The following is an 18,809-nucleotide window of genomic DNA, read 5'->3' on the forward strand; positions in this document are numbered from 1 at the left end:
TGTTCCTTCTTTCCTTCCTTCCCTCTCTCTTACCCACAACCCCCTTCCTTCCGTCCTTCCTTCCCTCCTTCCCACCCCCTGCTGACTTACACCTGCAGCTAACGTGTTGTGTTCTTTTTTTTTGCGGTACGCGGGCCTTTCACTGCTATGGCCCCCCCAGCCGCGGAGCACAGGCTCCGGACGTGCAGGCAAAGCGGCCACGGCTCACAGGCCCAGCTGCTCCGCGGCATGTGGGATCCTCCCGGACCGGGGCACGAACCCGTGTCCCCAGCATCGGCAGGCGGACTCTCAACCATTGTGCCATCAGGGCAGCCCACGTGTTGTGTTCTGAGCCCCACTGTGTACAGGAGCTGGCCTGGTGCTGTTCCTAAAGAGAGGAATTGGCATTAATCGAGTTGCGTGGAGACAGATATTTAAGTAGACACTCTGAATGCCTGGTGACGAGATCAACAATTGAGGCCTGGACAGTGTGCTCTGGGAGCACCCTGGGGGTGAAGGGGGCGGAGGGGAGGGCGGAGGCAGCAAGGGCTCGCTCTCCGCCCAAGGGTGGCACACCTGTCCCCACCCTGCAGTTCACAGAGCTCTTTTGAGTCACCACGTCACGGATGGCCAGGCACCCTTCCAGGAAACCAGAGTCCCACTAGGTCCATTTTATAGGTGGAAACACGGAGGCTCAGAGGGACTCAGCCACTCACTCTAGTGTGAGAGCAGCAGGGCCAGCGTGCAGGAGGGGGCGGCTGCATCCCAAGGGAGTTGGTTCCCACCAGTAGGTGGGCGTGGGCAGCACCTGAATGACAGCGATCTCTCTGTGCTCGCCTGGGACTCGCCTGGGAGCGGGGCAGCTCTCCCGGCGCCTTCCCTCTTCCTCCTTCCTGCACAGTAAGCTGTGGCTCACAGCCTCTCCCTGAAAGTGCTTTGTCGGATAAGATGATGGGACGGACAGGCTGTGACATGTGGCTGTCTCAGCCGGCAAGGCCGATGGAAACACACAGGGGTGAGGATGTCAGACAACAGACACCGTCTTGCATCCCTCCCCACTGTTCCCTGGAAGACAGAGGCCGCCTGGCATCATGGCTGCAGCCTGCTGTGAGGTCAGACCTGTAGGTCTGAACCTCTGCTCTGCCAGACCCTGGGGGACCTTGGACATGTGACCGACCGCTGCAGCATTGCTACTCAAAGCTTAGTCCATGGACCAGCAGCATCAGTGTCACCTGGAGCTTGTTAGCAATGCTCCAGTCTGTAACCACTGAGTCCGAGTCTGCAGCGGAACAAGAGCCCGCAGTGGTTCCTACGCTCGTTAAAGTAAAGAAGCATCTCTCTATATCCTCAACTTCCTCAACTGTAAAATGGGAATAGAAATATTAATACCTTTCCTGAAAGGTTAGTGTGAGGATTAAATGCACTAAAAGCTCTCTGCTTGGCCAAGGAGTCATCCTGATGTGCCCAGGACCTAAGTGCCTCCAGGGATGTGGGACTTTCAGTTTTAACACTGGGATGAGTTGTCACCTGCTCTCAGCTCATGCCTGGCACACAGTAAGAGCTCCTTTGAAGGGGTGCTGTCATTATTAGGACGTTTAGGAAACAGGGGAAAGAGCCACAGGGGAATGTTTGTATTCTCATTAATGCTATGCTCGTGGGTTGTAGTGTCTTGGGGCTTGGGTTTCATTGTCGTCATTGTGGTTGATTTTTTCCTGATGACAACAGCCACAGTAATCCCAGCTCTCATTAATCAAGCTCTTGGTATGTGCTGAGAGCTATACACGCATTATCTCAATCACAACAACCTCTTTAAAGTAGGGACTAAAATTCCCTCCATTTTGAAAATGAGAAAATGGAGGTCGAAGATAGGACATGTTTTGCCCAAGATCCTGACATTAGCAAGAAGAGCCAAGACTTGAACACTTGGTCTATTTGGCGTCAATGTCTGTGCGTTTAATAACATGCACATCCAGATCCCCAAAGGAAGAAGCAATTTCCTCTCGAAGCTCAGCTTTCAGAGTTGTTTGTAGGCATTTCTTAGGGAACAGTGGGGCATTCTGAAGAGGACGTTTCTACTATAATGTTTACCTCCAGGGTCTGCCCCTACCAAGTGTTATGGGAAAACCTGAGATTCTCCTTTTTCCAAAAATAAAGCTGCCTCGTTCAGTCCCCTCTGTGTGTGACAGCCAGAGACGGGAAGTTAATGAAAGGGACCTGTTTGCTTTTTCTCCTCGCTGGAACGGCTTAATGACAAGCGATTATTATTGGTGGCAACTTGTCATGTCTTTCATCTGGGTCATGGCAGCGTGGCTGTCAGACTCTCTGAGAGGAAACCAATCTCAGCAGCATACGAAAGAAAAATGAAACAAAACAAAACACCCCCAAAATAAAGGAATGATGAATAGCTCATGCAAGGAAGGGAGAGATATGTGGAGAGAGGCGGCTGCCCTGGGGAAAAAACAGGATCAGAAAAGAGAAGGATGGTGAAGGGAAACGCTCCACTCTGTAGCTTGGATTCTTCTGATTTAAGTTCAGAAGATGAGTGAAGAATGAATCACGTTATTCTCCATTTTTTTCCCTAGCTAAAGTGATGTCAGAAATCTTTGGTTGCCAGTGACAGAAAAGCTAATTCAAATTGGCTTAAGTAAAATCAGGTAGTTAATTGGCAATTAATTGGGACATACAGTGACAACAAGGGTATTGGCTTCAGGTATGGCTTGAACAAGGTGCTCAACAACGATGTCAGGACTTCGTAACTCTCCATCTTTCACCTTTGCCTTTGGCTCTGATGACTTCCTTCTCAGGATGGTGTATGGTGGCAGGATGGCTGCCAGAAACTCTGGCTGAACATCCTTCTAGGTTCAAATCTAACAATAAAAGAAACTGTCTTTTCCTAGTCACTTTTTGCACAAATCCTAAGAATCACTCTGATTGTACCAGTTAGGACATGTTCCTACCCCTGAACTAATTGATGGCACTACGAGAATTGGATGGGCCAATTGGTTTGACTGAGAAAGGGGAAAGGATGCCTCCCCGTGGAAATTCACTATGACCAGTAAAGGAAGGACAGATGCTCAGTGGCCAGAATGACACATTACCCATGATGTGGCTCAGGGAGGCTGCTTGTGCTTCTTTAAGAAAAGGAATCTGGAAAAAAATAGCTTCAGGTGCACAGAGAAAGTTCAGTAGCCCAGTTACAGTTGGGACCTCCAAAAAACGATGCTCTCATGTACTTGGGTTTATCAGCTCCTTGGATACCTGACTCAATGATCTGATCAGGTAGAATTTCCCCCTGGCTTTCTCTGTGAGGATGGCTGGACCTAGCCTCAGACAATCCATAATCGCTAATGACCCTGTTTAGAAGCCCTGAGTCAGATGCTCACCCGCAGTTTGACAGAACCCCAGGTGACGCCAGCTTGGGCCTTTGCTGTGTGCTTGCGTAGAAATAAGGGCCTGAATCTCAGCAGGTGTCTCTTCTTGGCCTGCCCTGCTAATGATCTAGGAAGCAGGACTGGGTCCAAGAGCAGCAATCGCCAAGTGGTTCTGATGAGTGTAGAGGATGTTGGGCTGTCCTAAGCTAGTTGCAGAGGGAATCAAGGACTACATCTCTCCGCTCATGTGTGTATTCTCTCCTCCAGCATTACGATGTATGTTAGAGGGAGGGCTTGACTCTGGATGATGAACTGGGACAAGCTCTGGAAGGCCCAGGCAGACGTGGGAGTCCTAGCCACACTATTCAAGGTGAGGGTACCAGTTGACTAAACAATATAGCAAGCATTTATGTGCCTTACTGCATCTACAAGGGAGGCTCCCCACTTGGCACAGATCAGAATTCCAAAGGGAAGAACAGGGCTAGCTCACATGAAATTCCAACGTCCCCAGAGTCCCAGATCCTCTCCCAGCTGCCCTGCTGGGAGATACTAATGGTGCATTTAGCAGAGGAATTGTTTGGAATAATATTACTCAGCCATAAGAAAACGAAATTGAGTTATTTGTAGTGAGGTGGATGGACCTAGAGTCTGTCATACAGAGTGAAGTAAGTCAGAAAGAGAAAAACAAATACCGTATGCTAACACATATATGTGGAATCTAAAAAAAAAAAAGGTCATGAAGAACCTAGGGGTAAGACAGGAATAAAGACACAGACCTACTAGAGAATAGACTTGAGGATATGGGGAGGGGGAAGGGTAAGCTGGGATGAAGTGAGAGAGTAGCATGGACATATATACACTACCAAACGTAAAACAGAGAGCTAGTGGGAAGCAGCCGCATAGCACAGGGAGATCAGCTCGGTGCTTTGTGTCCACCCAGAGGGGTGGGATAGGGAGGGTGGGAGGGAGGGAGATGCAAGAGGGAAGAGATATGGGGATATATGTATATGTATAGCTGATTCACTTCGTTATAAAGCAGAAACTAACGCACCATTGTAAAGCAGTTATACTCCAAAAAGATGTTAAAAAAAATTGATCTAGGAATTAAATCCAGACCCCTTGCCATGATCTTCAGAGCTCTCACTGTGTGCTATGGCCTCTGCTTCCTGTCCTAACTCATCTCACCACCCTCTCCTTTGCTGATTAAACTGCAGCTGTTCTGATCTTCCTCCTGTTCCCTTTCCTCCCTTTGTACATGAGGTTGCTTCTGCTTGGATGGCTCTCCTTACCCCCACCTCACCCCTCAGCTTTGTCTGGCTGACAGCTCCTCCTTCACATTCTGTTGATCAGCTCTGACGTATCAGACCAGATGATCGGAAGGGGTGCTCCTCTCCACTCCACCCCTGAACTGCTGCATCATCTGATTTCCTTGAAATCATCCTACTGATTTCCTTCTTCCTTGTCTGTCTCCTCCCGTAAGAATGTAAACTTTGTAAAAGTGGGAATCTTCACTTTGGTCGCCTCCTTCCCTAGATTCCCTTCCCTAGAACAATGCCTGGCACATAGTAGGAGTTTGTTATAGTGACCAAATGAGTGAAAGGCAATTAATAGATGAATGTCTCTTCCTAGAGCAGAAGTTCTGGCAAGTCAAATACTTAAATACTTAAAGTACCAGTCTCACTTTCTGCCCACTGGCAGCCTTGAAGACTCCAAATGCTACTCCCAGTTTCATTCCCAGAGCTGTGGCTTAGTGCCATGCAAGGTGTTGAGGAGGACTCAGAAGGGCGTGGGGTCCTGCCCTCAAGAATTCTAGTCTGAAGGGCAGGCGAGATGCATGCTTCTTAGCAACTAGGCAACCACACACAGTCAGGGCTGAGGGCTGGGCTGTAAAGATCGAGGTGCTGGAAACTCAGAAGGTTAGGAATATGTAGGAAGTGGGGTAGTAAGGAACCCGTAGTGGATGTGAGACTTGGGGCTTGACATTCAAGGCTGCCATCTCCACCACTAACACCAACTCAACTTGACTGAGCCCCTCCTATGTGCCAAGTGCTTTATGTACATTACCTCTCAAAATACGCACAGCAACCCTTTAAGGTGGTGACCGTTATTATCATTCCCGTTTTTCAGATGGGGAAATAGAGGCTTAGGTTAAAATACCCACTTCCAGTAAGAAGCAGATCCCAGGCAAGCTGTCAGCAAAGCCATGTTCCTCCTGCACATGCCCCATCCCTTGTGGGTTCACTTTGCAGAAAACACTTCACACACGATGGCATCATGACACAGCAAAGAGAGCACCAAATTAGGAGGTGAGAGACCCACCATGTCTGTTACTGCTGTCCCGCTGATTTATGTGAAATTTGGAACAAGTCATCCAAGATTCTGGAGCCTCAGTTTCCTCACCTTGAAAATAGGGGAGTTGGACTTGGCAGCACCAAGTCTTGCTGTTCATCAGCACTTTCAGGGGCAAATACATAACCTCAGGCTCCTCAACAGAGATTCTGATTCAGTGGAGATGGCTTGGAGCCTGGAAATCTAAAGGTACAAAAAATTCCCCAGGTGAACTGATACATAGCTACAGGGTTGGATACTGAAGGCTTGCATTAGTGTTTTCAATCCTGGCACATTAGACTTAACCCAGGGAATTAGAAATATCCTGGATTCCATCTCAGACCAACTGGATTGGCATCTTTAGGGGTAGGCCTGGTAGGGGTGGGAGAGCATCAGCTTTAAAGTTTAAAGACTTTTGGGCTCTTAAAATGTGGTTAGTGGGCTTCCCTGGTGGCGCAGTGGTTGAGAGTCCGCCTGCCGATGCAGGGGACACGGGTTTGTGCCCCGGTCCGGGAAGATCCCACACGCCGCGGAGCGGCTGGGCCCGTGAGCCATGGCCGCTGAGCCTGTGCGTCCGGAGCCTGTGCTCCGCAACGGGAGAGGCCACAACAGTGAGAGGCCTGCGTACTGAAAAAAAAAAAAAAAAAAAAATGTGGTTAGTGTCACTGAGAAGCCAAATATTTAATTGTATTTCATATTTTAAATTTCAGTGTAAATAGTCATATGTGACCAGTAGGTGCTGTATTGGAAACCCAGAATAGAATGAGGTTGAAGGCTTGGTAGCTCTATGTGGTTCATTCCTTGCTCCACCCCAATCATAGTACTCTTCTTTGTAATTGTCTTGCCTAATACCCATCCTTCCCACTCTAGTCTAAGAGACTATTGCACGGACTCTGAGTTAAGCCTGTGTTTAACTCAGGTGTTCTCCTGGTCTCTGAATCAAAGCACTTCAGCTACCTTGGACAGCTCCCCTACCTGGGAACCCAATAGTCACCAGAAACCTAAGATTAAACTTCTCGTTTGAAGAGAGAGGAGGATAGAGCGGAGAAAGATGTTGTTAGGTTATTTCAGACAAATGCCAGTGGATTTGCTCCTGAGAGAAGCAAAATGGGAAGTAGAACACAAATCATAAAATGGTCCAATGAGTGGAGGTTGCTTGGAGTGGAATTTTGTGTTTGTGGGTGATGGAACTGATGTGCTTTTGGGGAATGGCACCTGGGTATGACTTCCTCACTCTGTTCCAGTCTCCTGATTGACAGTTGATGTGAGATCATTGCTGCTGGTTGCCCATTTCTGAGGGATTTTCTTTTCTAGTTGGGTGCCTCAAGAAAGATTAAGTGGTGATATTCATCACACACACACACACACACACACACACACACACACACACACACACACACACACACACACACACACACACACACACACACACACACACACACACACACACACACACACACACACACACACACACACACACACACACACTTCTTCCTGATCTGCATACCTGGAATCAGTATTTCCCAGTAGCTAAGTAACCAGATTTTGGATTTGGATCACCTAGTCTGGGATCCTCCCTCTGCCATGTACTATGTGGGTTAGGCAAGTTACATTCTCTGAGCCTGTGTTTTTAATCTGTAATACAGGGGTCATAATAATACTTCCTACTGTATGCCACATTGTACTACATATAGAATAGACCAAATTAATATTAATTTTGATAGTGACCATGATGATGGTGATGATGATGAGGAGGAGGAGGATGGGTGGATTTGATGGCTGTGATGATCATGGATGATGATGATGATGATGATGATGATGATGATGATGATGGAGGGGGTGGAGGATGGCTGATGAGGGGATAAAGATCCTCTAGTGAAACAGATCCAGCTTATATGTATGTGAGAATGCTATTCATCTGAATCCTCAGGCTCATCAAGTTTGACACTTTTACTTTTCCTCTCATCCATGGAAAATGAAATCAAATATGTTTAAAAGCTCAGTTAGTACACAATAAGAGTAGCAGAAGGTACATCGGGGCTTAGCAAGGGAAAAAGCAAATTCCCAAGGAGTCCTGCAAGACCTTTGTTGGGTCCCTTGTGAGATTATCCTCTTTTTGGTGCTCACCCTGACAGGCAGAGGAAAATAAGCTAAAATAAGGGTGCAGGGTTGATAGCAGCAGCCAGTTCTGTCTTGCTTCCTAGGGATGAGTTTCCTGCTCATTTATTTTCTCACCAAATATTTCCTGGGCCCCTACTGTGTGTCAGACATGGTGCTAGGCTTTGAAGATGCTAACTTGAATAACGCTCATTCTGCTGTTGAGAGGAGACAGAGAAAAACAAATCAGCTTTGGAGTTCATGTACTCAGGTCACAGAAATTCAGTTTCAGTTGGACTGGCATGGGGCACGAGCATTGGTGTTGTTTTTATAACTCTCCAAGTGATTCTGTTGTGCAGCCAGGAGTGAAAGCCACTGGTGTGTGCAAAGGAACATTGGATGACATCTTGCAGTAACTGAGCTGTTGTCGCATGGGGCCATGTGGATTTTAAGGAAATCATTTAGCTTCTCTTCCTGTGTCTTTATGAGAAATGCCGTCGATAAGGGTTATAACCACCGGCAACACCTCATCTCTTAGGTAGTTGGAATTAAAGGGATAATGAGTGTGGGTGTCCTTTATAGCCTTATAAATGGGTAAGTGAAATTAAAGTTGGTTTTAGACTCTATTAAACATCAGACCTTGATACCCATGGAGTCAGGTCTCACCCTGGGGACTCAGCAAGATCTGGAAAATTCTAGAACCTTACTTATCCCAGGACTGGAACACAGAGTTGAAAGCAGACACCCAGAATCCCACACCTGCCTTCCTCCCTGACTCTGTGTTTAAAACAGTTTGTTCTGCTTCTGCAGAGCAGTGAGCTTGGGGAGGGCACTGCTTTTGCTTCAGAACCAAAGTGGGTGTCTGAAATCTGTTCCTCTCCCCCGGCTGCACACTGCCAAGGAAGCTGGTGCCAGAGGTGGTCAGACTGATCTGACCACGAAAGGGCAGGCTGTCATGGCAGGAGGAGGTAAGTGCAGGAGGGTCAGCCTCTGCTATCCAGCTAGGAACCGGGAAGAACGTGCAGGACCTTGAAACAAAGGGCCATTTGGCATGTCAGATGCCAGGTCCTGGGAGTGTGGCCAAACTCCCCCATCACCTCCTGCCAGTCCCTAAAGCCACCTTAGAAAATCCCAAAGCTAAACGTGAGCCTCTTCAGTGCCTCGCTGTGCAATTATGTTTTGCAAATAACTACTTGCTTTCATCCCTCCGAGGGGTATACAGTATACACCACAGTGGTTTTGGAAGCTTAAGTTTCAGATGCCAATGGAAATGAAAGTGGCGTAGGGTAACTGCATGAGGTCCATAAAGGACATTGGCGATGTTTTCTCTCCAAAGCGTGACTCATCACTTCCTTCTCATGCAGCTCCCTTGGGCTCAGAATGAATGGGCTGGTTTGAGGAGGGAGGAGGGAATGTGAAATTAGCATGTCAGTAGATCTGGAGATACCATTTTTTACAAAGGATAAGGATCCGATCCCCTTAGGTTTGTGGCAGTGTCCATGTGGTCTAGAGGACAGAGAATGAGGAGAGGGGTCCCCAAACTGTTGGAGTCAGACATGGATAAATGAGCCTTTTACTCCTTCTAGTTCATCCTGTCGTCACAGCAACCCTATGGGATGGTGCTCACGATTCCCATTCCATAAGCAAAGAAACTCATGTCCAGAAGGTTTAGGTAATTACCCATGGTCACATGGCTAGTTAATGCAGAACCAGGACGTGAGCTCAGGTCTTATAGACCCCAGAGCCCATGTTATTCCAACTATGAAGTTTGACTGGTGTGCATGGAGGGGTGAACTAGAGAGTCTGAACTGAATGTGATAGGCCTAGGGGAGCCACTGGTGACTGTAGAGGAGAGGAGTGGTGTGATTAAAGCTGTGCTTTAGGGATTTCAATCGGGCAGCCGTGAACAAGGCAAGTTGTTGAGATGCTCAAGTCAGGAGTGAACTACGTCTTTTAGAGGGACAGGTATCATAAACCCCTGATGTGAGACACCAGAACTCCTGACCCAGGGGGAAAATATTGAATAATAGTGGGTGAAAATAATAGTGACGTACACTTGTAGAGCACATGATATTTGATGGGTACTGCACTGGGTGATTTTATACAGAGAAATCATTTAATTCTTACAACTTAATGAGGAAGTGCTATCATTGGCAATAGGGTAGTGAGGGGTGAAAAGCTTGGAATCTTTCAGGCAGGCAAACCTGATTCGCTACCTGTGTGATTCTGAAAAAATCATTCTACCTCAGAGTCTACTTATTCATTTGTAAAATGGGGATAATACTAGTACCAGTTTGGCAAGATTGTTGGGGGTGGGATTAAATGAGCTACAACCTAGAAAGTGTTGAGCCACATGACTCTTACAAAGTACTCCTGGCATGTTAGCTGGTATAATTATTACCATTGCTATACCCATTGTACAGATGTGGAAACTGAGGCCTGGAAAGATGAAGTGATTCTTTCCAAGGCTACACAATTTGGATCGGTACCTGGGCAGTCTGATCCCGGAAGTTACACTGCTATCCATTCTGGGGGAAGAGATTAATGGGGATCAGAGGAGGGTAACAGGAGAGATTCAGCTTGGGCAGGACAGTAGGGATGGCACAGGGCAAGGGGTTTGTACATACTCTTTCACAGGGGGCTTGTGCCAAGCCAGCTCTTGGCTACTGAATGGCTATCCCTATAATTACCTTTCTCCTTTCTGAAGTTTAATGTGTACCCATGCCCTCCTTTCTCTACGTAGAGAGCCAGATAAGGCTGCATTTGCTTACAGTTCTGCTCTGTGCTCATGGGTACACGTACATGGATATAATAATGTCCAACTCATAGTACATAGAGCAGAGGTGTTGGAGCATCCCAAACACCACCAACTCCCACATCTAGCATGTTTGACCTCCACCTCTTCACCAATACCAGTTATCCCAAAGAAGTGGGATAACTGGTAGTAGGTTGTCTCAGAGGTCCTTTTTATTGGGTTCCAACTGTGCCCTTAGCATACGTCCACCTGAGAACTTTCTCCGTTCCTCATGTGCTCAGGGCAAGATGCTGATTCCATTGCCTTTTGCAGTCATAATGTAAGTCTAGTGACCGGCTTCCTCAGAGGCATCTTTGCTCCATGGGAATGATTACATTTCTTTTGTAAGTAAGGTTGGAACTTTTCAGTCCCATCCCAAGAGACACCTGACAGTGCTTTAGGTTGATGACTATAATTGTCTTGAGACTTCACTTTTGTGCCGCCTTCTGCTCGTGGATTCTTTATATTGTTGCCTTTCGGGGTATTTAATGAGGCTCTATGGGCAGCTGTTGAGGCTCACAGGACTTATATATTCTCCTTCTTATCAATAAAGGACACACTAAATATATCTGGGCCTTGGATGGTGACGTGGTTCCTCAGGATAGGGGGATGATAATGTTGAACGTTTTTATTTTTTGGACATGACATTCGAGAGCCATATAAAAAAAATACAGCCTTGGATACTGAATCTCCCCTTTCACTTTGTGTTTACACCAAGGACATTTCTCTTGAGCTTCACTCACACATTCATTCACTCATGCACTCCCTCACCCTCCTTCTCCAGACGGGTCGTGTGCCAAGACTCCTGCCAGATTTTGGGGACAGAGAGATGAGGCCAGCAAAATCTCTGCCCTTAAGCAGTTCGCCACCTTGTTGAGGCGTGATAGAAAGTGATTAATCAATCCAAGAATATTGGATTTCTCCAAAAGCTACTGTGGGGGAAAAGATAATTATCCCAAGTCTTTAAATGTTACCCCATTTAATTGATTTAATGATAGGTAAAATTAATAGAACTGTAACGTTGGAAGCGGCCCAGAAGGCATTTATTCCTGTTTCTTCTCTCTGCCTTCAGGCCGTGCTGCACTCAGATTACCCCCCAACCTCCATGCACTTTAGAAAAGGGGGTTGTTTCTAAGAACGATAGCTTTTAGCCCTTTCAGATAAAACTTCCTAGTCAGTGAGCATCCACAGGGAAGACTATGCAGACTTGTTGAAAGACTTGACATGCACAGCTACTAAGTGTTGTTCTGAAAGACATGAATGGAATCACCCCCTCTTCATGCACACACGCACACACACACGAAATGGAATCCTCGTATTTGTACACTTGAGGGTATATTAAATGCACATGGTACATACAGAATGCAACATGCAAGCATGGCTGCAATATGATAAGGACCCTTGGAGAATTCTTTCAGTTCCCAGAAAAAAATATATCTCTGCATTTGTCAAATCCTGTTTTGCTGTAATACAGAGCCATACTTTCTGTTTAGTTGGCATTTTTGCACCATGCCAGTGGGTCCACAACATGGTTTAAGCGCCTACTCTATGCAGATCTTCAGTGATCCCAGGAAGGCTGTGGTGGTATGTTGGGAAAGGGGCTGGAAGTGGAACCGGAACCTGAGTTTGGACGCTGACTTAGCCATGGACCATTCTGAGCCTCATTTTCCCCAACCAACAATACCAACTTCATAGGACCATCACGGGATTTGACGAGTTAAGGAGTGTGAAGGTAGTTTGGAAATGGTGCCACTGTGGGCACCACCCACTTTTTTTTCTAAATGGAAGTTTGTTCTCATGATCAGATCATGACTTGGTGAGATGTTAGGACTATTAGAGACCCTTTAACCCAACACAAGTAACCGTGTCACTTCCCAGTGTAAGAGCATTCGGCATCTTGCCCTTATGCTCAGAATAAGGTCTAACATAGCCTCTCAGGCTGTACGTGATGGGGTTTTTGCCAAGCTCTTCAACATCATCTCACCCCCCCCCCCCTACATCACAGACCATCATGCATTTATCTCCAGTTCCTGGAATAGTCAAGATGTATTCTCAGGGCTTCTCTGACTATACTGTCCACTGGCTTCCCCTCTTCTGTACCTGGATATTCCTTCAACACCCCCTTATGCCTCTCTGAGCCCCCAGTCCATAGACGTTGCTCTTCTTCACTTTCCTTCCAGGTCTATGAAGGCAGAGGCCATGTCTGTCTGTCTTATAAATCATCATTTCTGCAAGCTCTAACATGTTGTTGCCATGTAATTAGGCGTTCAACAAATATTTATTGACTGAACAGAGAGATGTCCACCTAGCATTTATCATACTCTATATTACACAGGAATCTAGAGTTCAAGTGAATCTAGAGTTCAAGACTTTAGAAACACTCCTAAAATTGGCTTAAGTGAACATGGAACTTGTGGCTTACATAACCAACAGGTCCAGAGTAAATGGCTCCAGGCATGACTGACTCCAGATGCCCCAAGTATGTCATCAGGAACCTCCTTCTATTTCCTGTTGTTGTTTTATTTCTGTCGGCTTCATTTTCCAGTCATGAGCTTGGGGGCCAGATAGAGTTCATTCTATTGGACCCATCTGAACCCAGAGGGGTGGTGGTGAGATGAACTAGAGGAAAAATGAAGCTGGCAAAATAACAGATGTCCTTCACTCTTCCGGGCTGTGGGCTTCAAGTTCAGGGACCTCTCTCATCCCTGTGTTTCCAGTATCTGTTCCAGAGTCTGGCATACGGTAGGTGCTCCGGAATGTTTGTGAATGAACAGATGTGGGATTTATTTTCCCTCACTTCTAGGAAGGAGCTTCTTTAAGCCAACAAAGGCAGATGGTTGTGCATAAACTGCCTTCGGCCTCATCCTCTGTTTTGCTTTCTTTTTACCTGTTGGCAGGATCCAACGTCTACCTTCTTCCAGTTTGGAGCGTCCATCCAGCAGCAAGTCACCGTCATGCTGAAGATCATGCAGGATTATGACTGGCATGTTTTCTCCCTGGTGACCACCATCTTCCCTGGCTACAGGGACTTCATCAGCTTCATCAAGACCACGGTGGACAACAGCTTTGTGGGCTGGGACATGCAGAACGTGATCACACTGGACACGTCCTTCGAGGATGCAAAGACACAAGTCCAGTTGAAGAAGATCCACTCCTCCGTCATCTTGCTCTACTGTTCCAAAGACGAGGCCGTCCTCATCCTGAGTGAGGCCCGCTCCCTCGGCCTCACTGGGTACGATTTCTTCTGGATCGTCCCCAGCTTGGTCTCGGGGAATACGGAGCTCATCCCCAAAGAGTTTCCATCGGGACTTATTTCTGTCTCCTACGATGACTGGGACTACAGCCTGGAGGAAAGGGTGAGGGACGGCCTGGGCATCCTGACCACTGCTGCATCTTCCATGTTGGACAAGTTCTCCTACATCCCCGAGGCCAAGGCCAGCTGCTACGGGCAGATGGAGAAGCCAGAGGTCCCACTGCACACGCTGCACCAGTAAGAGGGGCTCTTTGCTTGTCCGCCAAAGTGGAATCAGAGTTTTGTTGTTGTTTGTTTAAATAATAAAAACGATATGTACTCATTGCTGAAAATGTGCACTGAAAATAGAGAATGTTGTGTGTGTGCCTGTGGGATTTGTTGGTTTGTTCTCTCCCCTCTTCCTCTCGTCTCATCTCCTTTTGTTTTTAAGTAACATCATCCTTGGTTTTCTGCAACTTACTTTTTTTACTCAACGTATACCCTGGAAACCTGCACCTGAGATCTGTTTGTCTGTCTATCTATCTATCTATCCGTCCTCTATCTATAGCTATATCTTAAGTATGTGTGTATATATAGATATATGTATGTATATACATGCCTATCTATATACACATGTATGAATATATGTAGATGTATGTATACATACATGTGCATGTGAATATGCACAGATATATGTAGATATACATATGTATGTGTATATAGAGATATGTATGTATGAATATCTACGTTCTTTGTAAACTGCACATTGCATTCCTCAATAGGGATATACCATGATTTATTTATCCAATCTTCATAATAATAGAAATTTATGTTGTTTCAGCTTTTTTTCCATTAGAAACTAAACTGCAGTGATAATCATCCTTACCTGTCTCTTCGTGCACATGTGCAAATGTTTTTCTAGGGTTGATTCTAAGAAGTAGAGTTTTGTGGTCATGGAACAAGTGCATTTTAAAATTTAAGTGTCTATTGCCAAATTGTCCCACAAAGTGACTATATATTTTATGTTCACACTAGCATTTTGTGAAATCACTCGACTTCCCACATCCTCACCAACACGTTACATGTTGGGGAAAGTGCCCACACTGGTGCTCCTAGTCTCAGAGTTTGTATCTGAATTTCCTCCCTTCATATGGCCTAAGTGTTTGTTTTTTTGTTTTTTTCTTTTTTGCGGTACATGGGCCTCTCCCGTTGCGGAGCACAGGCTCTGGACGCGCAGGCCCAGCGGCCATGGCTCACGGGCCCAGCCGCTCCGCGCCATGTGGGATCTTCCCGGACCGGGGCACGAACCCGTGTCCCCTGCATCGGCAGGTGGACTCTCAACCACTGTGCCACCAGGGAAGCCCATGGCCTAAGTGTTTTTGTAGGCTGTTGGAAATCTTGGCAGACATCACTTTTAAATCTGCATTGTATTCCATCATATGGCTGTATCATAATTTAGTTAACTACTCCCATCTTGGTGGACATTTAAGTTAAATTTGATGTTTCCGAGAAGTGTCATTGTTCTTTGTGGGCCATCATTATGGCTCAGCTGTTGAGATTTAGAATGATCACTCCTACACCCATTCTGCGTGTGTTTGCCTGATGTTCGTTGATTTAATCCATGCTCATTCTTCAGATAAGCAGTGTAGCACCATGATTAAGGGACTGGGCTGTGGAGTTGGACTTGTTAGGGTTCAAATCTTGTCTTGTCCACTTTCCATGTGACTTGGACAATCATTTTACCTTTCTGGGCCTCAGTTGTTCATTGCAAAATGATGGGGTGTTTTTTGTTTTTGTTTCTTCTTTTTTTTGTAATTTTTATTTATTTTTGGCTGCTTTGGGTCTTCGTTGCTGTGCGCAGGCTTTCTCTAGTTGCGGCCAGCGGGGACTACTCTTTGTTGCGGTGCGCGGGCTTCTCATTGCGGTGGCTTCTCCCGTTGTGGAGCACGGGCTCTAGGCACGTGGGCTCAGTAGTTGTGGCACATGGGCTCAGTAGTTGTGGCTTACGGGCTTAGTTGCTCTGCGGCATGTGGGATCTTCCTGGACCAGGGATTGCCTAGATGGTGGTTCTTTCACTTCAACATGCATGAGAGTCACTGGGAGGGCTTGATAAAACAAGACTGCTGGGCCCCATGCTCAGAGTTTCTAATTCAGTAGCTCTGGAGTGGGCTCTAAGAATTTGCAATTCTAGCAAGTTCCTGGGTGATGACGATGTTGCTGGTCTGGGGAACATGCATTGAGAACCAATGTTCTAGGGGTTGTCCTGAGTATGAAATGAGGTGATGCATGAAGAGTGCCCCTTAGCATGGGTGCCTCGCACCTGGCAATTATTTAATGACTGTCGGAGTGAGCAGTGAAGTTGCTTTGGTCATCAGAAAGTATAGTCAGCAGACCAGGTGAGTTTATTATCAGTAGAATAACATGTCACTCTAAAATGTCTCTGGAAGGTTTTAGGACTCTGAATCTGCTACAGTTCAGGGATAATCTCTGGTCTGCAGCTAGTGGGGTGTCTGTGTGTGTGTGTGTGTGTGTGCGCATGCGTGCGTGTGTGTGTGTGTGTGTGTGTGTGTGTGTGTGTGTGTGTGTGTGATGGAGGAGGCTTAAAGATTTTACCTGAAACTGACATTTATCCGAAAAATGAACTCTTAGGTTAGGAAATCATGGTCCTTTGAAATTTTCCCTTCCTCTCTCCTCTTTCCCTCTTTAATGATCTTGTTTCTACGTTGCTACTTTCAGCATTTTTAATAATTGTCCAGGTATCAGGAAGGAACTAGGATAAATTGGTATGAGTCATGGGAGTGTCTTACAGAGGCAGGATTGCTGCCAGCCCAAATGAATTCTCACTTCCCATAATAAGTGCCTTGCAGCTGGAATATTCGTATAATTCTGATGGAAACATAATTGTAGGGCAATTGAAATATAATATATACAGGAAGAGGAACTTGAAAAGGATAATTGGCAAGACATTCAGATCTCTTTCTAGTGACCACCCTGAATTCCACTCCTTAAAAAAAAAAAAATTCTACTCCTGTGAAATCCTGGTGTGCTCTTTCCAGGAGTTATGCTTTGAATGCAGCAATGTTGTAGGTGGTATTTCAGCCGCAGAGAAGTAATGCATTAAGTGTGGTAAGCCGTCATCCACCGCCTGGTTTTTTTTTTGTTTTTTGTTTTGCGGCATGCTGGCCTCTCACTGTTGTGGCCTCTCCCGTTGCAGAGCACAGGCTCCGGACGCTCAGGCTCAGCGGCCATGGCTCACAGGCCCAGCCGCTCCGCGGCATGTGGGATCTTCCCGGACTGGGACAGCGGCCATGGCTCACGGGCCCAGCCGCTCCACGGCATGTGGGATATTCCCGGACTGGGGCATGAACCCGTGTCCCCTGCATCGGCAGGCGGACTCTCAACCACTGCGCCACCAGGGAAGCCCCCACCGCCTGGTTTTAATGAAACATTTCTCCACCCTTGGAGCACTGGTGGCGCTCAGCCACAGTGTGTAGGGCTCAACCAGTATGTGGGTTCTTCGCCACACTTCCCCACTAGCACAGTGTTCCTTAAGCCCACCCAGGAAAGAGTGGGACCTTGCGAAGCAAGACAAGGACCAGGAGCTGGAGAAAGCCCCAAGACGCAGTTTTTAAGAAAAGGATTAAGGGCACTATATCTCTATCCTCCATCCATCACTCCTTCTATCCAGCGAACCCTGTGCTAGCCTCTGGAATCATACATGAATTAACATATAACTTCTCAAAGAATGTACAGTCTGATGAAGATGGGGGAAATTCGTCTAAAGACAAACTCAGGTAACAAGGGCTTTTTTTTTTTTTTTTTTTTTGCGGTACGCGGGCCTCTCACTGTTGTGGCCTCTCCCGTTGCGGAGCACAGGCTCCGGACGCGCAGGCTCAGCGGCTACGGCTCATGGGCCCAGCCGCTCCGCGGCATGTGGGATCTTCCTGGACCGGGGCACGAACCCATGTCCCCTGCATCGGCAGGCGGACTCTCAACCACTGCACCACCAGGGAAGCGCAACAAGGACTTTTTTTAACATAGAAAAGAAAAGAACAGTAAAAAAAGTAGAGTCTAGCAAGAGGGAGAAGATATGGGAACATATGTATATGTATAGCTGATTCACTTTGTTATAAAGCAGAAACCAGCACACCATTGTAAAGCAATTCTACTCCAATAAAGATGTTAAAAAAAAAAGTACAGAGTCTGATGAAACACCCACCCCCATACTCACCCCAGAGAACAAAGTGAACATGTCATATTTGTTTCAAATTTTTAAAAGAAATAAAACATTTCTGATAATGTAGAAAGTCCTGATTATACCTCTCCCCAGCCCCACTCTTCTCCCTTTCTCTCCATGAGAGAGAAAAACACCACAGTGAATTTGGTATGTATCTAAATCCATGTGCATGTTCTGTACTTTTGATACAGATACAGTGCGACCTTAGACCCAATGGGTAGTTCTTTTTAATATCATAAGTGGTATCTAATGTGCTGGAATTTCCTTTACCTCAACCTATGGCTCAAGCATGATCTATGAGGACACATATAAAACTAGTGTATTCATCTTAGTTGCTTTTTTGTATTCTGTTGTATGTGTTCTATCTTTTATTTAATTAGCCCCCTTTGATGGACATTTAGGTTGTTGACAGTAAGGAATCTTCAGTCTGGGTAGCTCAGGGCAGAGAACACATGTGTCTGCAACCTGATTCGGACCCATCAGCTTGAGTTAGGAGTTCTCACTTAAAGCTTTAAAAAGTTACATTTTCAGCTGGTTTAAAAAGTCTCATTTTGCAAAGCATCTGTAAACAAATAGCTCTCATCACTCCCACTCTGCAGTAGGGAGGATGCAAATAGCTTCAGAAGAGGTTCAGGTGAAGTCACGCCTGATGGTTTCATGGTGAGTTGCTGAGGGATCGGGGGTCCTGCTTTGACTGGTTGAGTTCTACATCTTGGGGCTAACTAGGTGTGTCCCTCAGTGGCCTTCACGGACGTTGCTTGTAATCTTATA

The 18,809-nt window shown here is 46.4% G+C and overlaps 1 protein-coding gene across 2 annotated transcripts in view; it reads left to right on the forward strand.

Annotated features, from left to right (window-relative positions):
- Positions 1 to 18,809, forward strand: part of GRIN2A (glutamate ionotropic receptor NMDA type subunit 2A) — a 375,899-nt gene that overhangs the window by 199,502 nt on the left and 157,588 nt on the right. For both annotated transcript variants that reach the window (XM_030883795.2, XM_060284168.1), the window contains exon 4: positions 13,467 to 14,059. In XM_030883795.2, the coding sequence (XP_030739655.1) occupies positions 13,467 to 14,059 (593 nt within the window). The remainder of the gene's footprint in view (positions 1 to 13,466; positions 14,060 to 18,809) is intronic.

Source organism: Globicephala melas, chromosome 15 (assembly GCF_963455315.2).
Source record: "Globicephala melas chromosome 15, mGloMel1.2, whole genome shotgun sequence".
In the NCBI taxonomy this organism is placed as follows: Eukaryota; Metazoa; Chordata; class Mammalia; order Artiodactyla; family Delphinidae; genus Globicephala; species Globicephala melas.